At 48.3% G+C, this 23,972-nt stretch overlaps 1 protein-coding gene across 2 annotated transcripts in view; it reads left to right on the top strand.

Moving 5' to 3' along the window:
* Positions 1 to 22,437, top strand: part of SAFB (scaffold attachment factor B) — a 35,933-nt gene extending 13,496 nt beyond the window's left edge. The window contains exons 3-21 of one of the 2 annotated variants that reach the window (XM_081234034.1): positions 1,289 to 1,353; positions 1,435 to 1,645; positions 4,344 to 4,402; positions 6,954 to 6,981; positions 7,924 to 8,434; positions 8,859 to 8,908; positions 9,934 to 10,028; positions 11,805 to 11,954; positions 12,032 to 12,114; positions 12,430 to 12,569; positions 12,713 to 12,801; positions 14,389 to 14,495; positions 16,378 to 16,665; positions 17,818 to 17,955; positions 18,400 to 18,442; positions 20,998 to 21,116; positions 21,433 to 21,533; positions 21,908 to 21,974; positions 22,144 to 22,437. In XM_081234034.1, the coding sequence (XP_081090160.1) occupies positions 1,289 to 1,353; positions 1,435 to 1,645; positions 4,344 to 4,402; positions 6,954 to 6,981; positions 7,924 to 8,434; positions 8,859 to 8,908; positions 9,934 to 10,028; positions 11,805 to 11,954; positions 12,032 to 12,114; positions 12,430 to 12,569; positions 12,713 to 12,801; positions 14,389 to 14,495; positions 16,378 to 16,665; positions 17,818 to 17,955; positions 18,400 to 18,442; positions 20,998 to 21,116; positions 21,433 to 21,533; positions 21,908 to 21,974; positions 22,144 to 22,261 (2,462 nt within the window). In that variant the 3' untranslated portion in view covers positions 22,262 to 22,437. Of the gene's footprint in view, positions 1 to 1,288; positions 1,354 to 1,434; positions 1,646 to 4,343; positions 4,403 to 6,953; positions 6,982 to 7,923; positions 8,435 to 8,858; positions 8,909 to 9,933; positions 10,029 to 11,804; positions 11,955 to 12,031; positions 12,115 to 12,429; positions 12,570 to 12,712; positions 12,802 to 14,388; positions 14,496 to 16,377; positions 16,666 to 17,817; positions 17,956 to 18,399; positions 18,443 to 20,997; positions 21,117 to 21,426; positions 21,534 to 21,907; positions 21,975 to 22,143 lie in introns of both variants that reach the window. The other variant, XM_081234033.1, reaches the window with a different exon arrangement.
* Positions 22,438 to 23,972: the final 1,535 nt, after the last annotated feature.

The following is a 23,972-nucleotide window of genomic DNA, read 5'->3' as shown; positions in this document are numbered from 1 at the left end:
CCCCTGTCCCCTGCATCAGCAGGCGGACTCTCAACCACTGCGCCACCAGGGAGGCCCGGGGTGTTTCTTTTTAATAAAAGACTTTAAAATGTTCATACTCTTTGTCCCAACTATGCCATTTATAGAAATATGTCCTAATACGACAGTTACCTGGATGCAAAAAAAGAATTACCAGAATGTTCATTTTATAAGCATTTTCTTAAATCTCCATCCATAGGTATTCTTACGTCAATGACGGTGTCTCCATATAATGCTATGAAATTATAGAAAGATGTTCACAATACATTAAGTGAAAAGATTTTAAAATGGCAGTACAGTGCCATTTTTAAAAGCAAAGTACACGTATATACATAGCACAGTATGGGAGGATATCTATCAATATATGCCACTGTATGATAGCTTGAGGGCTAACTCTATATGGTAAAATTGTGAAAGGCTTTTACTTTCTTTTTTCTTTTTGCTTTTTTATGTTTTCCTTTTATGTCATTGTCTCCGTGGGAAAACATGTTCCACGTTCCTTAACTAAAAAGCAGCACAGGGACTTCCCTGGTGGTCCAGTGGCTAAGACTCCACGCTCCCAATGCAGGCGGCCCGGGTTCGATCCCTGTTCAGGAAACTAGATCCCACATGCTGCCACTAAGAGTTCTCCTGCCGCAGCTAAAGATCCCGCATGCCGCAACGAAGGTCCTACACGCAGCAACGAAGATCCCGCGTGCTGCAACTGAGACCCAACACAGCCATGTAAATAGATAGATAGATTTTTTTTTTAAAGCAGCACTTTTTCTCTCCCCACCTCTTTTTTTTTTTTTTTTTCTTTTCTTTTTGCCACAGCACGCAGCTTGCGGGGTCTTAGTTCCCCAACCAGGGATTGAACCCAGGCTGTGGGCAGTGAAAGTGCGGAATCCTAACCACTGGACCGCTAGGGAAGTCTCCAAAGCAGCACATTTGTGTAAGATACTCTTCTCCCCATAACCAAAGCCACTTAACAGGAAGGGCAGGCCTGGAAAAGGTCTAGTCTACCTCCACCTTATTAAGAATCCATTTCAGGCTCCTCATACTTCCACAGCCAGTTGATAAGAACAGAACCACTTCTACTTGGGGGTAGTAGAGGGGCTGCCTTATGCAGAATGGCCTTCCCATTCCTGGATTATGGTGTTCCTAAATGGAGAAGTGCCACAGGTGTTTTAGGTTGTCTTATTTCTGTAGTGCTTAGGGCCTATAAAAGTGAAAGTTGTCACGTCTGGAAAGTGCATATCGATGATGTCATGCTGTAAAATTATTCCTCCAGGGCGCAAACCAGAAGAAGAGGGTGTGGAAGATAACGGGCTAGAGGAAAATTCTGGGGATGGACAGGTATGTGCAGCCTTGTCAGTGAATCAGCTCCGTGCGTGGACCCATGACAGTCATCTGATGGTGGTATTTTGTTTGTCACAGGAGGATGTTGAGACCACTTTGGAGAACTTGCAGGACATCGACATGATGGATATCAGTGTGTTGGATGAAGCAGAAATCGATAATGGAAGTGTTGCAGATTGTGTGGACGATGACGATGCTGATAATCTCCCGGAGTCCCTGTCTGATAGTAGAGAGCTAGTCGAGGGAGAAATGAAGGAGCTTCCTGAGCCGCTTCAAGAACATGCTGTAGGTAACTCGGCAGTGTCTCTGCAGTGTACCCTAAACGTAATAATTCCTCAAATAGCTTAATAGATGATAAGTTTTATATCTGGAGTTAAGTTCTTTTAATGCCAGTTGAGTAGAATGGTGGCTAATCCATTCACATGTAAAAATCAGATGAGTCTGAAAAACACACTTTGCTTCATTGAAAAATGGTGTCTTGTGAGGAACGTGAGTATATGCTCTCCATTTGTATCATGCGGTGTTAAGCCTTTTGAGGATACTATTGTAGATCTTCCTGTTTATTATAGGAGATTGGTCTGTGGTGTAACACCTGGGATGCCTTGAAAATACCAAAACAGAGGTTGAAAGTTGGTCTTTTGCTGTCAACCAATTGGTACTCGCCTAGTCAATCTTTAACACTAACTTTGATGTTGTTTTTAAAGCCTTAGTTTTTTTTCTTGTTAGATGCAATTATGGTGGGCATTATTTATTGAACTTTGTCTGCCAGTCATTAGGGATTATTTCCTTTAATCCTTTCAACAACAGTGTGATATATAGATGCTGTTAGGCCCATTTTCCAGTTGGGGAAATTGGGGAGTAAAAAGGTAAAGAAATATCTCCAGACAATATATAGGTCATATGAGAATAAGAATTAAGACCAGGCTAATTCCAGAGTCCATGTACTTAACATACACCACATTATCTCAGTGCCGTTAAGTTTACTGGATTGTGTCGTTTCCGTGAGGATGAACGTTTCTCAGGTAGCCAGACGAGGTAATGAAAAATAGAAGCCATGAGGCATCTTTGTAGGAATTCCTAGGGCTTGGTCCTAGGAGGCACCTTGTTTTCGTAGTCCTCCTCAGATCTTTTGTGGAGTGTCTCCCGAGTACTCCAGTACTCCCGAGGGGAGGAAGCCCTGTTCTCTGTTGGTCCACCCATGCCTTCCTTGGAATGTGTTTGCATTTTCTTTTGGAACTGATCCTCAGTACCCTTAGAGGTAGCAGATTGTCATCTTTGGCGGGGGGGGTTTGAGAAACGATTGAGTCATTTTGACACAGATAGGGTATGCAATTGTTTCATCTTTTGATGAGTCTCATTCACTGGCTTCCTAAAAAGGAGTACCAGAAACACGAGAGCAGTGAAACCCTTCCTTATTGGCTGCTTTTCCTTAAGGCTGTTTTATTCCCTGTGATTAGAAAATAATGTATTCAGTAACAAAAGCTTGGAAACGCCTAAATGTCTATCAGTAATTGTTAAATAACCATGGTTTAGTGGAAGCAGTTGTTTAAGAGTTAACAGCATTGACTAGAGGTCTGCCACTTAACTTGCTGTGTGACCTTGGCTAATTTACTTAATCTTTCTGGGCCTCATTTGCAAAAATAGTAGGTTTGAGGAGAACTAAATAGATGAATGCCTATCGCTAATTTACAGCAAAAGTCATCAAGCTGGCCAAAGATTTATTGGAACACAGCCACACCTATTTGTGACAATTGTCTGTGTCTGATTTCTGGATACAACAGCAGAGTAGAATAGTCATGACAGACCGTCTGGCCTACAAAGCCTAAAATATTCACTATCTGGCCCTTGACCCCGGCTTAGAGCAGCGCCTATTGTATAGCAAGTGGCAGTAGGGTTATTGCTACTGTTACTATAACATTTATTACTCCTTCCGGTAATACATTCACTATTTCTATATACCATCTCAATGAACTAAGCTTATTTATATGAACTAGAATAATCTCCAAGATGGCAGCAAAAGTAAGGCAGGGAACAGAATAGTGTGCTACTAATGGAGACAGAGAAAGGAGAGACGGTCTTTCACGTGCCCATGCTCTTGTGAGCATGTGTAGAATGTCTTGAGATGGCTGTGTCAGGGGAAGGGAAGGAGTGGTGCAAGGTGGTTTCCTAGTCAAGTAAAGGTAATAACAATACATGCTAATTATAAAATATTTTGAAACTATCTCTGCCCCCCAAAAATAAACCAACATTCAGGGCTTTATAACAAACAATCTAAATTATGTTAGGTCACACAACAATGATCTTATGAACCCCCTTTCTATATTTGGGGAATCCCTTGCCTTATGGACAGAGCCCACCTCATAGAGTAGAAGCTCAACATACCAGTTATTCTTCCCCTGCAGGTGGGGCAGTGTTGGGTCACCTGGGCTTTGCCAGTCCTATGCTCCTGACCCCACACTGAGTTTGGAAGTTGATGATGCTGAGTGGCAGGGTTCCCGGAGAAGCCCTTCCCATGTGGGCAGTAGCCACCCTAGCAGCAGCAGTCCCAGTGGCAGGAGCATCCAGGCTCGGGAAGCTGTGGTGGCCATGGAAATCCAAGAACCCACTCTGCAGCATGATTCTAGATGGTGTTCCTGGAAGAACAGCCCCAAACCTGGTGGTCCAGTCTACCAGGAGAGCCCATGTAGTGCCCAGTTATGCTTTTTTTTTGCTTAACTTAGACTTTTGTTTTTCTTTGTTTGGCTTGCATCTTGAAACCCAAACTGATACCATTTTAGTGGGTCTCCTAGTCTGCAGGTATATGTTTATGTACATTTCTTTTATTTGAGGTGGAATCACAATATAATGCTTTTTTGATTCCTGCACTGTGTTTAGAATTTCATTTTAAGTGACTTTTCATGGCTGAAGCTTTTCACTGTACGGATGTACCATTATGTTACTTTATTATTGGTGTAATAAATTTTATTATCCATTTATTTTACAGGTAGAGGACAAAGAAACTATAAACAATTTAGATACTTCATCATCTGACTTCACTATATTACAGGTAAATTGTTGTATGTCTCAATAATTTTAGAATCAAACATTAGACCACAGTCTCTGGAAACCACTTCCAGTATTGTATGGCAGTCCCAACTAAAAGTCATTGCAAAGTTTATTTCCTTTGTTGGCTTCTGTAGAGGGGGTTTTGCTTTCCACTTTCCCCTAATATGACATGCCTATTGAAAAGGGCTCATCATCTTGGCTTCCGTTCCAAGCACTGTGGCATCCCTGCAGCTGAGAGGAGGGTGTGTTTGCAGGGTTCTTGTCAATTTGATTGGTGGGAGAACGGCAGCCTTTCGGGTCTGTTCTGGATGGCATCCTCTGCAGAAAGACTATTAGATGAGACATGAGACAGCAAGGGGGACACCCCCTCCTCAGGAGAGACGAATGGGGCATGGATGAGGATGCAAGGGGGTGACCAGAGCGCTGACCTCACAGCTGGGAAGAAACATGGATTCTCAGGGGTTCTGGTTCTGCCTTTGGGAAGTTTTTCTCAGAAAGTACACAGATTTCTTTTGATAACTATGTCATCTTGGCTGTTTGACTACCATCTGTGTAGAAGTTAAATCTTACATGAGAACAAATGAGATGTGGCCCAACTTTCAGGTATGCTTTGCATAAATGTGGATCTTGAGTTTCCTTTTTCTTTTTCTGCCAGCCTGTAGATGTAAACTGTTGGAATAAAGCTGGGTAGCTAATTTTCAGTAGAAAGTTTTGTGAGGAAATGAAAATACTTAGGCCAGTCATAAGTAAGCTGACTGCCATTCAACTTATACCAGTCCTTGTTTTTTGTTTGCTTTAATAATGTCACCTGTACTGCTTAATTGGAAATCACCTTTTAGACAAGATCTTCATTTGCTTCTGCCAGGCAGGGGCAAGGTTTGTTATTAGCGAGCCAGAACCCTGGCCTTGAGGGTGCAAATCTCAAGGAAACTTGGTGAAACCCAATTCACCTTTAGGGCTGATGTCTCTCTCCAGCAGCAAAGTGACACAACCTGTTTCTGACTCAGAAGGGAAAGGAGGAGCGGGTCTTGTCATTTTCTTGAGTGTCTCTGTAGGTCAAAGGCTCCTGTATATATTATCCTAACCAGATGCTTATATATAGCCCCTCTCAGAGACAAATAGAAACATATGCGTTTCTCTCTAGGGAAAGTCAGGAGAGAATTGTTCTGCCTAAAATGATTGTTTCCTTCAGTGTAGAATCTTTAATTCCCAGCATGAAATGAAAAATAATTGATTACCAATAAATGAAACTATTATGAAAGTGAACAGTTTCCTAGGGCTCTCCAGAATGGCAGGTCAGTGCTCAGTGAAAGTTGCAAACCATTCACGTCCATGTAACTTATATGCTAAGCACCTGTGCTGTGTCAGATGCATGAGAAGAAAGGTTGGTCTCCATCCTTCCTGTGTAAGCAGAGCGATGAGTTGAGGCCTGGACTGATAAACAGACTCTCAGTCACATAGCCTTTGCTTAAATCTTGGCTTTGCTGTGTGTCCTTGAGGAAGTTTGTCAGCCACTCTGTGCCTGTCTCCTAATCTGTGAAAAGAAGGATGATACTAATAGTACCAACCTGCTAGGGCTGTGTGATGATTGGTTAATATATATATAGTAAGATGCTTGAATTTGTGCCTGGAACCTAGACAGTGCTTATCAGTGTTGGCTGGAATTCCAGAATATTGTAGTTTGTGCAGAGGGAATGTAGGGGTCAGGGACCACATATTGAGAGAAAGTCCCTTCCTTTAGTTGGGCAGCCTCTCTATGACAAAGTAGCCCCTAAGCTAAATGCCAAGGGATGTGTAGGACTTGGTCAGGGGTGGGGTGAGGTGCAGATGGCCCTGCTGGAGAGGGAGGTGGGAATGGGGGTGGTAAAACCAACGCTACTGTCGGCAAGGAATAACAATGGTGTGACTTGACAGGGCTTCCTGGGAAGGGTTGGAGGGATATTTAGGAATTAGGGCTGCCTGGTGGGTTGTTGGTTAGAAGAGATAAAGAAGCAGGTATGTGTAACACCGGAGAGGGCTCAGTTGACCAGGTGGGCAGGGATGGTATGACCGTGCAAAGAGCAGAGGTCAAGCCAGCTGTGCCTTCTTTCCCTCGATCTTTTCAATTTTTGGAAACTAATGCTATATTAATTAAGTGATGATATGTGTCAGGCATTCTACTAGGCACTAAAGATAGAAAAAATGAAAACACTGCCCTCCAGGGCAGTGTTTAAGACAATTTAGAGGGACAGACAAGCATGTGATGGGTTCATCACCATTAAAAGTGATATAATGTTGCCAGGCGCTGGGAAGTGCAGCAAAGCAAACAACACAGTAATAATCCAGGCCCCTTGAAAGCATCCTGGGCTGTGGGGCTTGGGGCCAAGGTGAATGAGGTGGGATGCCAGCTGTGTGGGCTCTTGCCCAGAACGAGCAGGTTCTCCACCTGTTGCATTTGCGAGGTCCCTTGTCTGTGTTTTTAAAATTCCCTTCTTAGTTATTACAGTTTTTGGTGTAAATAAATTCTAGGTTTCATCCATCTGGCACAATCTTATTTATATTTTTTGTTGTAGGAAATTGAAGAACCATCCTTGGAGCCAGGTACTGTTAAATGAAAAATTTAGCAGCGGGGTTTGGAATCATTCTAGTTTTCCACCTTCTCTAATTTGAATTCTTTAATTTTAAAAAGTTACCTTACTGTAGTATACATTGTTCTAAAGGTTTGCGATCCAGAACATACCAGGATCATAGAGATTGGAAACCCAGCCATATCACCAGATCTGTGAAAGTGGCTAACTTCTCATTTCGCAAAATGTATTGGTGAGATGAAACTATCTCATGCCTTTTTAAATGTACACGGCACTTAAACGTATGTAGAGAGAGTTTGCATGCCTCTCGAGAGCAAATACCTCTGTACCCCACAGAACAGATCTTGTGATATTGGGCAGTATCTTAACTTTGTGGTTTTTAATTCAGGCAGTGCAGGCAGTGGTAGGGAGATACGGTTTAAAACATTGAGACGTAACTGGATTCCAGAAGAGGAAAGAGTTTCTTCATGAGAATTCCAAACAAATAACTGTTCACTTTCTGGACTGCAAATATCTCAGAGCACCGATGGAAGAGATTCTGGTTTTCATGTTGGACTGTTCTGTTAAAAGAAATTCAAAGAAATTTGGAAATTGAGCTGTTCAGTGAATGGTGATACATTCAGTTAAGCAACTTGGACTTTGGAAGCTAAATTTGGAAGAGTCATATATAAACGACGACAGAATGAAGACTGTCAAGAATCAGCCAGAAGGTTATGGGGGTTAAATCTCTGGGATGCTTTTCTCTTCCATGTAGCGTAGAGGCTTGCTCTCGCAGGCGGTTGGAGCGCAGGTAGTGTAACCAGTGTAACTTTGTGTACCCGCGGGTTTTCCAATCTCTGTGTAGCTAGCAGTTCTCTTCGTGTTAGTGTGGCAGCCGTGCCAGTTCCACATTTGTGATTGCTTTATTTCCCTGGTAATTAAACCTTGTGCCATTCTATTCCTGTTAAATCCGTAGAAAATGAGAAAATACTCGACATTTTGGGGGAAACTTGTAAATCTGAGCCAGTAAAAGAAGAAGGTTCCGAGCTGGAGCAGCCATTTGCACAGGAAACAAGTAGCGTGGGGCCAGACAGAAAGCTTGCGGAGGAAGAGGACCTTTTTGACAGCGCCCATCCGGAAGAGGGTGATTTAGATTTGGCCAGCGAGTCAACAGCACAAGCTCAGTCGAGCAAGGCAGACACCCTGTTAGCGGTAGTGAAAAGGGAGCCCGTGGAGCAGACAGGCGATGGCGAGAGGACGGACTGTGAGCCTGTAGGGCTAGAGAAGCCAGTTGAGCAGAGTAGTAAAGCCTCAGAGCACACGGAAGCCTGTAGCGAGGAGGCCTCGGAAGCGCCCCCGGAAGCCTCAAGCCCAGACCCCAGGGATAGCAAAGAAGACGTGAAGAAGTTTGCTTTTGAAGCTTGTAATGAAGTCCCTCCGGCTCCTAAAGAGTCCTCAGCCAGTGAGGGCGCTGATCAGAAAATGAGGTTTGTTTTTTCTCAGTTTTAGACCAGACGCTATCTCCTTTTCATTGGTCATTTAATGACACACATAAGCTGTTGTTTCTGCAATTGGCCAGCCAGACTGATGCAATTGTAGTTTACTTCTAAAGAATGTTTTATTTCTCTTTGTTTATTTTAAGCTGATTACATAATCTTTTTTCTTTTCTCAACCTATCATGGTTGTTTTCTTTAATTCTTCCTAATTATCTTTAGCCCAGCAGAATTAATTAACTCCTGTGGGTCTGAAATCTTATGGTTAGGTCAGATTTCCAATACACGTTTGTCGGGGTATCATTTTTTTCAGAACTAAATTTCGGGTAGGTATGCAACCTCAGCACGTATTTTATAATTTTGAGTTTGTTTCCTGTCTGCTTCTTCCTTCTGGAGTGACATTGTCTTTTGTCTCTAGTTCTGTCGAAGATGACTTGGATACCAAAAGGCTTTCCAAAGAGGAAAAGGGTAGGTCAGCGTGGCATCGTCCCCAAGAGCATGTTTGGCCCCCGTGGTGGTGGGTGTTTGGTTCTGGGCTGTCCACACCCATTTCTGCCTCACATGTGCCTGTGAGCCCATCTTGAAGCCTTTTCTCCACTCTGTCGCCTGCTCCTCACTGCAGGTTCTGAGTTGCAGGGCAGAGTTGACACATTGATTTGATGCTCATGCTTGATTTTGCTAGAGGGCTTTGAGCTCCTCCATCCTGACTGACCCTCTGATTTGCAACCTCCTTAGCCACGGTGACACTTGCAGATGGAGAAAATGCTTCGAGTTTCAGATACCTTGGGGCAGTGAGGGGCGGTTTCCCTGGTATTGCAGATTTATCAACACCAGAGCCCTTTATTGATTCACTGATTGAGAAGTAGTTTTGCTGGTCCAGATGCCTCCTTAATCAGTGTTCTAATAAAAACAAAAACCAGGGGCTTCCCTGGTGGCGCAGTGGTTGAGAGTCCGCCTGCCGATGCAGGGGACAGGGGTTCGTGCCCCAGGCCGGGAAGATCCCATATGCCGCGGAGCAGCTGGGCCTGTGAGCCATGGCCGCTGAGCCTGCACGTCCGGAGCCTGTGCTCCGCAACGGGAGAGGCTACAACAGTGAGAGGCCCGCATACCACAAAAAAAAAAAAAAAAAAACCCACAAAAACCAGGGGTAGGTTGTGCTCTGTGGTTCTACACTGATAGCACCTGCCTTACATTCCAAAGTCGCCTCACTGGATTGGGTGATGCCATTTGGTAGCTAAGGGACTCTCGCACGGGCTGAGCAGCCCCTGACTCACCATGGTAAGTGGCGTTGCCAGTGGTCCCGTCTGCCTAGTGCGCAGCTCCAGAGTTTGTGTAAGGACAGTGGGCGGGGCCCCACACCCCAGCTGGCTTTGCGTACTGCTGGCATCTGGGACAAGAAGGGAAAGTGTCTGGTTTGGAATGATTTTAAGCTTTTTTTAAGACTCAGGATATTGTTGGTGGTGTGTTTTTGACCTGAACTTTTTTTGTGATAGGTCGTAGCAGTTGTGGTAGGAATTTCTGGGTTAGTGGACTCTCTTCTACCACCAGAGCTACAGATTTGAAAAATCTTTTCAGCAAGTATGGGAAGGTAAGACTGGGGATGATACTTTTAAGCCCATGCAGTATGGCTTCTACGCGCAGATTATTGTCCCCACGCAGTGAGGACTTGGAGTGACCGTGCCGCTCTTTGACTTCACATTTGCTCACATTGCTCATGGCGGGTCCACCCCCCCCCCCACAGAGAGAGATGCAAGCCCAGTGGGAGTTCCCAGAGCCCACGTCCACTTTGTATTTCTCACCTTTCCCCAGCCCCCAGGCCACCACACGACTTGATAGCCTCCTGAATCCATTTCTCTGGCTTTAGGCCTTAAATCCAGGGAGGGCTGTGGAGGGTGGAGCAGAGGGCAGGGTGGGAAGGTGCTGGTAGCATTTTTGTGAGATGGTGGTGATTACAGAACACAGTGAAGCTGTAGATATGGTTACGAACGAGATCTGTGGAGCCAGGCCGGTGTGGGCAACTATGGGCCCCAGCTCTGCCGCTCAGAGTTGTGTGGCCGGGGCATGTCGCCTCTCCCGTGTGAACCTCATCTCATCACCTGGGAGCCCTCAAAGTCGCTGCCTCCTTACGATGGCGTGTGTAACTGGAGCAGAGCTGCTGGTGCCCTACCTCTGCCCACCTGCTTTCACCCCCAGCTGGGTAGCTCTGGCCCCCTCTTCTCTGCCACCCCTGCCTGTCTCCCTCCGTCCTCAGCCCGGCAAGGGTGGCTGTGACGCCCAGGTGGGCCACCTCCCCGCCTGGGTGCCAACTGCAGTCCCCCCTGTGTTGCCTTTAGTCCCCCCTCTTTCTCCCCCTCCCTCCCTCTCCCCCTTCCTCCCTATGCTTCCTGGACTCACCTCCAGGTAAACTGCTGCACCTGTGCCTCCTTGTCTCTCAGTCAGCCTTGGCCAAGTGAGACTTAGCACAGGCTCGTGTTCGTAGTAAGGGTTCAGCAATGATAACAGAGAAAACCAATGTCATTTACCTTGGTTGTTGACGTGCAGGAACTAACAAGGAAAACTAAACTTGACACGTTTCTCAAAATGACTCACAACTTCCTGGGCCTCAGTAATACAAGGTGGGACCCTTTTCTTGATTCTGCTGTGGCCCTCCAAGCAGATGGCTGCTCTCAGCAGAGAAGTGTCAGCCTGGAGCCTGCAGTGTCTTGGGTTCATTGCTGGCTCGAATAAGGGACCAGACCACTCTGAAACCTTCCTTTGGGGGTAAGACTCTATGTAGCACAGTGAGGATGAATACCAGCCATGGCCACTGGTTCCGGTGGGACCTCTCCTGAGCCGTGGTGCCTTCTGCCATGAAAGGGTGTCCCTAACTTCAGCTTACTGAGGTTGTTGGGAGAGTTAAATAGCATATAAGGATGTATCTGTAGTGCCTGAAACATTTCCTTGAATTTTGTTTGGTTAGTAGTCGGATGGGCTCTGCATTACAGAGCGTTCTTTATGAACCTGTCCTGTCGCTCTCCTTCTGTAGATGTGTCTTCCTACTTCACTGGCCACGTAGATGACTGCATATTCAGAAACATTTCTTTACAAATTTTACATAGTGTTGACGGCATGCTGGCCGGACTCTGCCTTCTGCTTCACTTTCTTTCTCCTCCACACTGTCATCCTGGTGCCCTAGAGGAGCAGGCAGGATGGAATAGGAGCATCCAGATAGTAGCATTACCCTCCCCAGCCTTTACCTGCTACTTGTCGTCCACCTGTTCTCAGTGTCTCTGGTCGGGGGCGGCGGGGAGCAGCATGAACCACAGTGTTGGGGTCTGTGGGGGGGGCTTCGTGTCCAAGCCATATTTGTGCGCTTTCCTTCAAGGTGGTGGGCGCCAAGGTTGTGACCAATGCCCGGAGTCCTGGAGCTCGCTGCTACGGCTTTGTTACAATGTCCACAGCAGAAGAGGCCACAAAATGCATTAACCACCTGCACAAAACAGAGCTCCACGGGAAGATGATCTCAGTGGAAAAAGTAAGGGGCTGTTTTTTTCCCGGGATGTGACCATGTTAGGAAATAAGGTAATACTTCCACCTGATTCTCTTTTTCAGGCAAAAAATGAACCTGCTGGGAAGAAAACTTCTGACAAAAGAGAAGGGGAGGGGAAAAAAGAGAAGTCTAGCAATGCTGACAGGTATTACTCTTCCCGAGGGGATTGTGGCCAAGGTGACCCTTTTCTTCATTTCACGTCCTTCACGTTTTCCACGGATGGGGAAGGCTGTGAGGCCCTCGCCCCCTTTACTTTTTTGCATTTGTTGAGGACGGTTTCACCACCAGCCCTGGGAGATGACTCCAGTCCCTCTGCAGGCTCCTTGTTCTCCATCCTGTTGATGCCTTAGAGGCAGCTTCCTCATCACTTGGTGCTCATTGCAAGAGTCCTGTCATCGTCGCTGGCTTTTTTCCCTCAATATCTCTTCTCACCCACTTGTGTCTGGGGTGTTATTTTTAGATCTGCAAACCTTAAGAGAGAAGAGAAGCCCGACAGAAAAGATGATGCTAAAAAGGGTGAAGATGGAAGTGGAGAGAAGAGCAAAGATCAGGATGATCAGAAACCTGGCCCTTCAGAACGATCTCGAACCACAAAATCAGGTAGCTGACCGATGGGTATGGGAGATTTCACCGTGTGTTCTGTTCCTAGCTGGTGTGGTTAGTGAACTACACTTGTTTTCTATGGAGTTGAGTGTTCCTCATTTGGAGGTGCTGCTTCTTATCTTGATCCTTTCTTCCTGTAGGAAGTCGAGGAACTGAGCGGACTGTGGTGATGGATAAATCTAAAGGTGTACCTGTTATCAGTGTCAAAACGTCAGGATCCAAAGACAGAGTGAGTGTTCCTTTCCCACCTAGGGTATTTATTTCCTCTGACATTCCTATGTGTGTTTTAGGGGATTCTTCAGCTTGAGAAAAGTTGTCAACCTTTTCAAAATGTAGGGTTTTTTGAACTTTAAAAATGGGAAAGCTTAAAAGCTTTGCTTCATAGTTTGTATGATAAGAATTGTTGCTTTTTCGTCTTTTATAACTCATTTTCAAATTCAATTATGGGAGTGGTTGGCTTTGTTTGCCTGAAATCAGGGTACAGTAGTCCATTTTCTTTGTCAGCCTGGAATTTTCAGCAGCTCTCCATCGTGCATTCCTAAACCCCCGTGTGACCCAGCCAGCCTTCCGGCCCACCTTTACAGCCAGTCCATACTCTGACTCCTTGCAGGTGCTCCACAGAACACGGAATCCACAAAGTGCCGGTCTTAGGTTCTTACCACATCACTCTGCCTGCCACTGGGGTCATGTAGCTGTTGATATTCATACGTTCAACTTTTGACAGGCTTACAACTTTGATGGATGTGGGTCCAGGTCTCCAAGGCTACCCACATTCTGAGATCCACTGGGGGGCCCCCTGGACTCGGCACATAGTTGTAGTCACAGTCAAGATTGGCTTCAGTGATGCAGAGAGGATACACAGCTAGGAAGGCGGGGAAAGACAGGTGGGGGGAGTCTGAAGGGGACCCTGCCGGCTCCTTTGTGTTCTCTCTCCCATGATGGCTCCCGCAACAGCGACAGTGCAGCCGTTGAGGGTGATACTTCTGCCCAGGGAGGCCCGTTGGAGCCTCAGCTCCCAGGGTTTTTACTGGGGCTGGTCACGTGGGCCCCTCTCCAGGCAAGTACCAAAGGAGAGCAGGTTTTCAGCAGAAACCATCGTTTGCATGGTCTGGGCACAGTGGACCACCTTTGCCAGTTAACTCTTGACTAGGGACACTGATTGCCAAGTTCTCTAACACTAGCCTCAGGCCTGCCATGTTAACCTGTGCTGCCCAGAAGATAAACCGTTTAAGCTTTTGAATGTTGTGGACCAGTTGCAAGCTGACATTTCTATTATGGCATTTCAGTCTGCCTGTGTTTGTGCAAATATTTTACTGTGTTAGAGCGTTTTCCCCTTACTTTATAATAAATGATGTAGAATGGCAAATTGGAAGTGTGAATTTGAGGGCTGAGGCAGGTAGATCTCAAAAAATAATGTAGTCGGCCAAATAAGGAATCCTCAAACATACCAGAAGCAGCCTCAATTGGGCATCGCCGCATGTTTAATATTAAAGAATGTTTGGGATGCAAAAGACAAAGTGAAAAAAAATACTTTTTTATCTTACAAAAAGTTTCTGGTAAGATACTCGTTTCCATTTTGACTAGTGAAAGTACTCGATGTACTTACTCATATTTTAGCATTAAATGGTAATGATAGTCTGTGACTCTGAATTACGATAAGCAAACATGAAGTTCCTTAGGAGAGAAGGCTTTGTTATCTAATTGTTTCGTTAAATGTTAATCTTCACTTCTGATCTTGGATGCTTGGACCTGGACACACCTGGTTCTTCCTGTTGTTGTTTCTACCTTAACTTTTCAATGTTTCTTGGTGAACCAGGTTTCCAAGAGCCAGGATCGCAAATCGGCCAGCAGGGAGAAGCGGTCTGTTGTGTCCTTTGATAAAGTCAAAGAGTCGAGGAAGTCACGAGACTCAGAGTCCCGCAGGTGAGTTGGGTGTTGGGCTGGTTTGGGTGTTGCCATTGACTGGTGATAACTCTGTCCTGGGAGGATATTTTCCAAGTCCCCTGTGGGTGGAATATTGCTTTAAACCTCTGCTCCTTTGGCTTTTAGTTCACAGACTTCCTGTGCACTGGCTTTCTTCTGTGACTTTTTTCAAACTGTTTTCTCGGGCAGATATTTTGAAGATTCTGGGAGGTAGCAGTGGCAGGGAGATGGAATGCTTTCCTGGGACAGTGGTGCTAGTTAACAGAACATAGCAAATTTGCTCCAGAAGCTGTGAATAGGGAAAAACAGTGGGACAGACCCAATGAGAGAGCTGAGAGGTCCTCATCCTTAAATAAGCCCAAGACAAGGTCCTCATAATTTTAAAAAACTAAACAGAAATGTTGTCGATCACATTGAGTGACAGTTAATATTTCCTATCAAGAAAAAAATTTTAACTGTAGTTTAAAAAATAAGAACCATTAGTAAAAAGGCTAGCAGAATGAGACTGAGAAAGGGGGCAGGAGCACCGTTTTCTGTAGTACGTACACCGTACAGAACTTTGTACTGAAAAGGGAAAGGCAGTGGGCAAAGACAAAGTGCGGTTTTGGTGAGGTAATTAGCAAATGAGTAGAATTGACCCATGTGCATGTGGGAATTTAACATGATAAAATTGACATTTCCCACTAGTGAGAAAAGGACGGGCTCGCCCCAGAATGGCTTCAGGTCACTTGGCTGTGCCTTCGGACAGTCCTTTGGATCTCTGGCTCACATCACTACAAATTGTCAACATAAACTGCTGGCTGAATATAAACATAAAAATTAGTTACCTGTGTAATGCAAAAGTAAATATATTTATGAGTTTGAGCTTTCGAAAGGACTGAAAATTTATAAAGGAGAGGTAGACTAAATTAAAATTTCTGTACAATGAAAGACCAAAGAGAAAGTGCAAAGATGTGTGACAGATGGTAGTAAAGGTGTTTTGAAATAGATAAAAAATAACCCGATAGAAGATGGACAGAAGGGGCTGTGTACGTATGGTCATGAAACATGAAAAGTCGTTCAGCCTCACCAGGCATCAGGGACATGCAGGTGAAAACAGCAGTGAGACTGGTTTTCCATCCGTTAATTTGATCTGAATTACAGTTGGAGGGAGACGGATGCTTGTAGTGGTGGGAGTGACCTGTCCGGGGGGCACAGCAGCCTGGAGAGCAGTCCTGAGGTAGCATGGGCTTCTGAATCCTGGTGTTCCAGACCTAGCAATGCCACTTCCCCCAACTTGCCCGAGAGGAACCTGTGCTAAGAAAATGGGGCGGGGTGGCCGTTTCCCTGAGGCTGGGAACAACCAGAAGGCCCACGTCTGCGAGTGGTCATGTAAACTGTGGCCTCTCACTCCATGGGCTCCTTCCCAAGCATGCCGTACATCTGTGGAGGTGGGGACACACAGGGTCCAGGACATGGTGCCTGAAAGCAAGGAAGCTGCAGCCATTTTTTTCTAAGATGCAGACACAAAGTAAGGCAAGATTAGACATTTCTGCTGGTATGATTATGTGTCTAAACACAGAGCAGAGGATGGACAGGAGGCAACCTGGCAGCTGTACATGGAGACTGGAGGGAAGCGCACTGGGCACCATCATATCACCTGCAAAAGCAGGGCTGTCAGTGCCCTCAGCCTTGGCGGGGTCCTGCACAGCCTGGCTGTGTCCACCACCCAGCGGCTGCTGGCCCTTGCTTGTTGCTAAATGTATCTGCAGCTCTGGGCCCCCCATCCCACCCCGGGGCGGAGCTGTGGCTCCATCCATAGCTCCCCCTGCTGGGAGAGGCCCTCGGTACTGGGCGCTGCTGCGGCTCCTGGGCCCTTGCAGCCTCTGCTCTTTGCCTCCAGGGTGCGTGAGCGCAGTGAGCGAGAGCAGTGCATGCAGGCGCAGCTGGAGCGGGAGGAGCGGAAGCGGCTGCTCATCGCCCGCGAGAGGCTGGCTTTCCACAGACATCGCCTGGAGCGGGAGCGGCTGGAGCGCGAGCGGCTGGAGCGCGAGCGCATGCGCGTGGAGCACGAGCGCAGGCGCGAGCAGGAGCGCATCCACCACGAGCGCGAGGAGCTGCGGCGCCAACAGGAGCTGCGCTACGAGCAGGAGCGGCGGCCCGCCGTGCGGAGGCCCTACGACGACGGGCGGTAAGCCATGCCACTGCTAGCCGCCGCCCCTGAGGTGGCCCCTGGCGTTTAGAATTGTGCCGTGGTCCCCAGAGTCCTGTTAACACAACGATTTTTACTTAAAAGGAAGCAGAAGTACTTGTTACAGTCAAATTTGGTATTCTGTACTTCATCTGGGAACCTGAGATAGTTTGAGATTGGTGGAGAAATGGTTGGATAAAGTGGTGCTTATTAAATCATTAGGTTCAGGTCCCAGTACAGACCACCGCCCCCTCCCCCAGGAAGGAGTTCAGACACCCAGAGCAGCACATAACACATGGGGCTGGGCACGTGGCCAGCACCTCCTTCTGGGCACCTTCCAGGTTTTGTAATCATTGCAGTAATTTGTGTTGGTTCATTCTGTTAATGAGATTGGTTTTAATTCCCCAGACATGCTGATGTGCCATACGAATACTAAAACGCTAACCACCAGTGAAAGGCCTGTTTCAGATCTTGCTGTCACAAGTCTGGGGTGATAATCCTAGCATTGATCCTATCAGAGCTTTTCCACATGCATGGTGTCTTGGGGGAGACTGCCTGGTGGTGTGTGTTTGTTCCTTTGTTTTAATCTTCTTTCTACTGGCATGGGTTAGAGAGGTCCCTGTGTAATGTAACACTGAGACTTCTGTAAAGGGCCTTTAAGGTGTCTTAGGACTTTTTATGTATTTTACAGGATACTGAGGGGAGAGTCTGTTATGGTCAGAAATGTTTTTGAACCAGTACATTTCAAGTGCTACTGAAAGTCATCCCCACCTGGTGTCTGCTGGGTCAAGTCTGCATGGGGATAGAAGGACAGCAGTGTACTAATTGTCTTGGTAGACTGGCCGACCCTCATGGCCGTGAGAGGTTCCCAGAGGGGATCTGCTGACACCCACTTCACTGATCCCCTCCTATAGGGAGACCTGAGCTTTTCTGTGGGGGACAAGGGGCATGTGGGGTAAGAGAACGGAGCCCTTCAGTCACATCCCACGTCACCCCTCCAGGCGCTCTCAGCTCATGTGGACTCTCATGATAAAGTTCCTTCTTGTTCTGTGAAGTGATAGGGGCAGTGGGAGGGTCAAGTTTACCAGCTTCCACAAAGGTAATCTATTTGGAGGGGGAAATGCACGTCCTCTGTCTTGCTTCCTCTCCTAGGCGAGATGATGCTTACTGGCCGGAAGCTAAGCGGGCCGCCCTGGATGAGCGTTACCATTCTGACTTCAACCGCCAGGACCGCTTCCACGACTTTGACCACAGGGACCGGGGCCGCTACCCTGACCACTCGGTCGACAGGTCAGCCACTGACCCTGCCTGCTTGATGCATGTTTTCTTTGTCCTGGTTCATTCTTTTCTTTTTTTCTTTTTTTTTTTTAATGTGGACCATTTTTTAAATCTTTATTGAATTTGTTACAATATTGCTTCTGTTTTATGTTTTTGTTTTTTGGCCCCGAGCCATGGGATCTTTCTTAGCCCCCCAACCAAGGATCAAACCCTAGGCCCCTTCATTGGAAGGCAAAGTCTTAACCACTGGACCGCCAGGGAAGTCCCTGTCCTGGTTCATTCTTAATGACAAAGAGCTCGAGTGGCCCTTCTAGGCTCTAGGCTTCTAGGTAACCAGCCCACTTGAACCAGCAGAGTGTGTGTGAATTACCTGGGTTCAAGTGGAAATGTTTTCCATTCGGGGACTTAACCAACTTATCTTTCTCCTTATGCTTTCATTTAAATTGCTTTTTTCAGGAGAGAAGGTTCAAGGTCAATCATGGGAGAAAGAGAAGGACAGGTAAGTCAGAAGCTGTGATTGTAGCCACAGTTTTCCCTGTACAGTTGATTCTCTTCCCTTTGCCTGCCTTTTTCCTCCTCCACCTGAGTTAGAGGAAGAACGAGTAAGGGAGTGCGGCACTGGCAACGTTTTGTGGGATGACCGTGTGAATAGCTTGTGCTTTGTGCTGGCCCAAAATTCAAACAAGTAATCTGAAGCCTTGTTTGGCTTTGACCCTAAGGTTCTATACACCTTAGTGACTACACCGGTACTGAAGTGCTGGAGAGCCTTGCATGAGTCTGGCAGGCTCTGTTGGGAAATGCCTTGTGACCCACAGCGCTGACTAGATGCGATGCCTCGTGTTACGGAGCCCGAGTGCACCTGGAGTGTCTATGGTCGCAGGGTTAACCCACCCCTGCTGAGCCTCGGGAAGCAACTGAGTCAGGCCCACGCGTTTTCTCTTGGCAGGATGAACACATTAGAAAACAAGCTCAGTTTTCTCCTTTTTTCCTGTCTTGCATTTAGATTGAGAACTTCCCCAAAGAGCCTTGACTTTTTAGTGGGTTTCCTTGGAGAATCAGAGGGATGAGGGAAAGTTGTGGTCAGGGCATTGTTCTGGCAGAATCGCTGCCCCGTGGGTCGCTCTTCTCCCTGACTGTAGCACCAACGTTCAGTCGTATCCTCCCTCCATGCCTGAGAACATGGCTCGGAATGGCTAAGCTCCTTAACTGCATCTGAGGAGTTCGCTGCCACCTCAGGAGCAATTCCATGACCCTCACGGGATTCCTGTTTCTCTGCTCCCAGGCATAAATCTCCCATGCAGCTAAATGTACCCCTAGTGTCATGGGTTTCCTTTGGTGGAGACATTGAGCACAGTGGTTAAATGTCCAGGCTCCGGAATCAGGACCAGGGTCACATCGCGGTGCCACCACTTCTGCTGAGCCTGTTTCTCCAGCTGTGAAAGGAGGGGAGGGAGGGTGGGGTGGAGTGCAGGGTTAAATGAGATGACATACGTGTCTGCGTCAAGTGTTTGCCCAGTCCTGCTGTGTTGCTCTTGATCATGGATAGCTATTCTCATCTGATTCGATAGTGCTCTCCTGACTGAAAGGAGTGTTTGTGTTCTCACGTCCATAATCACAAGTAAGACACAACTGCTGCCCCGAACGGCAAATGGTGACATCTGACACAGAAAGGGAAAACCAGCACAGGCCTCAGGGCCTTGTTGAACTGGTCTGTGGGTGGGTGGGTTGTTAGAACGTTGGTTAAATTTTAAAACACCAGGGAGAGATGGGAATGGGCTTTAAAGAACTAGGTCTTGCTGAGATGAACCTCCATCCTTTAAATGCTTCTCTGTCTGATTAGGCTTCAGAAGGCTATTGATAAAAGGTCATTCTTAAATGTTTGTCCAAAATTAAATGAAGCTGTGTAAAGCATGAGCTATAATTTTTTTAAAGTCAGTGCACCTTGAAGGTTGTTCATAGAACTACTTCCGGAATCCCGTTTGAGAGCCCTTGTTACATTTGCCAGCACTGACTTTCCTGGACACGTTGGCTTGTGATTTTGCCCCTTGAAGGAACAATGTTCTATTTTGTCCATCTTGTAAGATTGACCCCCTTTTGTTGTGTTTAGGGCGGTGTGGGCACACATTTGGGGAAGAGCGGCCGGGGGGAGCAGGCAGTGGTGCTGCCCGTGCACCGAGGGCCACGAAGTCAGGGCTCCCATGTGGAGCCACCGTGTACCTGCCCTGTCCCAGGAGATTCCCGTGGATGCAGACGGGGACAGGGCCGCTGGGGCGGGACCCCAAGGGGCTTCGTTACCAGGACGCCTTTCTCCTTCCTTCTCAGTTAGACCATAGTCCTGGGCAAAAGCCCCAAAGCCACAGATAAGGTTTGTGGAACAACAAGAGAACAGGGCTGTGGAGCCAGAGCCACCTCGCCAGCTCTGTGAAAGTCAGCCTGGGCCTTCTTGCAGCCGGCAGGGACAGGCTCGGGGTGAAGGGAAAGGGGCTAGAGTATGAGGTGTCCTCTTTCATCCTCCTGGGGTCCTTGCCGGCCAAGCAGTTCACGTGGCCATGCCACTGAGTAAGCCGCTGGGCTGCCAAGGAGTCGTGTCTGGACAAAGCAGGACAGGATGCCAGGCCCCGGACTGAATCATGTCAAAGGATCCCTGGTGGTTCTTCTGCTCTGGTGGCTCCCTGATTATAGTCTGAGCACAGGCACCTGGCACAGCGTGGTCCATTACTGGTGTGGGGCAGTCGCTCAGCCCCAGCACGCTTCAGTCCATTGGTGCCTGAATCTCTGCTTTCTGATGAGGGAGAACTTAATTTGGTCTTGGGCTCCATGAGCACTGCTCCTCCCCAGACCTTGAGCAGACTTCTGGGGTGCAGCTGTGTTGTGCCGGCTGAAAGGTCCTGTGTGGCCCCAGACAGTGTACAGAACGCCTGCCGGCATTGTCTCGGGCCTGCAAAGGCTCCTGTCTGAGTTATCGTCCTTGTCATTAATAACTTGTTGCTCCAAAGGCCCTGGGATTGAGGGTTGTACTGAGGCCTTCTTTCATTTTGACCCTTTAACATCCAGCATTACCCCGAACGCCACGGAGGACCAGAGCGCCACGGACGGGATTCCCGTGATGGGTGGGGTGGATACAGCTCTGACAAGAGGATGAGCGAGGGCCGGGGGCTGCCTCCTCCCCCCAGGTTTGTGTCTCACGTCCCATGGTGCCCACCGGGGCCTCTCACCCAGCTGGCAGGATTGGTGTGTCCGGCCGAGGACCCCTGGTCTTGGGCATAAGCTGAGTGCGGGCCCAGCGCACTCGCCACGGCCCGGGCTGCCTCTGAGCTCTCTGAGCAGCATCGGATCGAGTGCCACTTCCGTTCCCCCGCAGCCCCCGTTGCTCAAAGGGCTGGGGTCACAAAGTGCTAAACGCACCCTCCCAAACCCAGTGCCACTTGCTCTCCTGGAGGGCAGAGGTGGGGGCAATCCAAATCAGAGATGTTTTTTTCCAAGGGGCAGACGTGAGTGGGGGGACCACAGCCGAAGAATGGAGGATGACCGTGCGTGGCAGGGTGCTGCTGACGGAGGCATGATGGACAGGGACCATAGGAGGTGGCAAGGTGAGGACTGGCCCTTGGCCAAGGCGCGTTTGTCTCGTTGGAGAGGCATCCGGGCAGCTGGGGTTGCCCCTGCTGTACGTCGGGCACTGCTCATGAGGGCGGGAGCAGCTTTCTCTGCTCTCCTAGCATGTGGCCTTGCTCCTGATGGCCTGGGTGGGTGAGGTCTGGCACAGGTGGGGTGCCACGGGTGCTGTAGCTCCTCTTCACCGTGACTTAGCAAGGAGAGTGGGTGTGTGCAATCCGTGTGTTCACACATCCTCCACAGACGGACCTGTGGCTCAAGAAAGGGACTGGAGTTGTCTGAGCCCTGTGTCCTCTGAACTCGACGTCCTGTGCCTGGAGGCACTGTGTGAAAAGTGTTCCTTGTTTTCCAGGCGGTGAGAGAAGTATGTCTGGTCACTCCGGGCCAGGTCACATGATGAACCGGGGAGGCATGTCGGGGTAAGGCGCATTGTCACCGGTCTCGTGTTTGCTTGTGGGCTCGCCTTGGTGAAGGTGCTGTGTGTTTGGGCGGGTGTCACTGCTGCTAAAAGGAAGGAGGCCCCAGAGAGCACAGGCACAGGGCAGAGCCCACTGAGTGAAAAATAAAAATAATTTGCCTTTGTTTCAGGCGTGGCAGCTTTGCCCCCGGGGGGGCCTCTCGGGGCCACGTGATCCCTCGCGGCGGCTTCGGGGGCCAGAACCGGGGGAGCCGACCCAACGACGCCCGCTTCACTCGCCGCTACTAAGTGCTTGGGCTCCTGTGTTATGTCACGTGGCAACAAGAATATGTTCTGTTAAGAGTTCCCTTAAACTGTGTACAATAATTTTTTTTTTATCTGCTGCCATATTGTAGCTCAATACAATGTGAATTTGTTTTTTTTGGTTTTTTGTAATAAATGTGTTTCTGTTCACATACCCTTTATTTAAAGTGTTGTGTCTTTTTATTTTCACGTCTTTAAGTAAAATGAAATTATACTCATAAGTGCTAAGCCACAGCTCTTCTTTCAGGAAAGGAGGATGGAAAGGGGCAGCTTTCGGGAACCGTTGGGTTTTCCAGAAGCACTTTGCCAGCAGCACACACCTTCCAGCCTGCGTGAGCCCGGACCTGGAGTTCATAGGACCGTCTGGGTCGTGTGTCTCAGCTATCTGTCCGTCCTCGGGGGCCTTGTGACATACCTCAGATGTTTGTTCCAATCGCCCACATTTTGCCTCCATGTATGACACCCTTGCTGAACGGGCTGTTCTGTGGGTTTTGTGTGGTAAAATACACGTTAAATGAAATTGACCATTTTAACCATTTAAGGGTAGAGTTCAGTGGCATTATGTACATTCTCAGTGTCATACAACCATCCCCACCGTCCATCTCTGGAACTTTTCTTTCTTCCCAAACTAAAACTGTCCCCATCAAACACTCAGTCCCCAGCCCCTGGCCCCCACCACCTACTTTCTGTCTCTGAATCTGACTCCTCTAGGGACCTCGTGAGTGGGATTGCATCCTAGTGGGGAGGAGAGGTGACCACGTGTGCCGTGAGAGGAGCAGCAGAGCTGCTGGACACCAGGTGATGGAGTCCACCTCGGGGAGTGGCAAGGGCCGGAGTGGAAGGAGAGCTGCCAGGACAGAGGAGTCGGGGTCGGGGTGCGGGGGTCTCACCCCACATAAGGTGCAGGTGTGTTCAGGGTTGAAGTGCTGCCTGGACTCCAGGGGTGGCCGGGTGGGACAGTGCCACCTCCCCAGGTCAGCTGTGTTCCTTGTCTCTAGGGGCCCTGGGTCTGTATGGATGGGGCTGGGGGCAGGCCCCCCTATTAGGGGAATAGTGCTCAGAGGCCTGCCTCTTGGCTCCATCTCACACTCGAGTAGGGTCTGGCCATGTCTGAAGGCTGAGATGTACCAAAAACCAAGACTGACCAGGCCCCTGTCCCCACAGGGCCCACAGACAAGGGAAGACAGACACAAGACCAGGCCTTTCCACCTGTTGGCTGAATACACCTCCGCCACCAGGCCAGGCACATCCCCCTCCTAATCCCTGTAAATTTATACCGCACGTGGCAAGAGGGACGTGCAGACAGGATTAAATTAACCTTCACGTGGGAGAGTATCTGGGGTTACCCAGGTGGGTCCAGTTACCAGAAGGGCCCTTGGAAATAGGGAGGGAGAAGGGCAAGATGGGGACACGACAGCAGAAGACCGCACTGCTGGCTGTGAGGACAGAGGAAAGGACGCCAGCCAAGGATCACAGTGGCCTCTCGAAGCTGGGAAAGGCAGGAAATGGATTCTTCCCAGCCTCCAGAAGGAACCGGCCATGCCCACACCTGGATTTCAGCCCACTGAGACCCATGTTGGACGTCCAACCACGAGGTGATTCTGTCGCGCGAAGACACCTGGCAGCACCTGGGGACATTTGCGGTTGTCATACGTGGTGGGTAAGGAGGGGCCGCTGGCATTTTGGGAGTTGGAGG

This window comes from Mesoplodon bidens (genome assembly GCF_964165515.1).
Source record: "Mesoplodon bidens genome assembly, chromosome: 4".
Lineage (NCBI taxonomy): Eukaryota > Metazoa > Chordata > Mammalia > Artiodactyla > Ziphiidae > Mesoplodon > Mesoplodon bidens.
The sequence above is the reverse complement of the archived record's forward strand: the minus strand, read 5'-3'. Positions and strand labels throughout refer to the sequence as shown.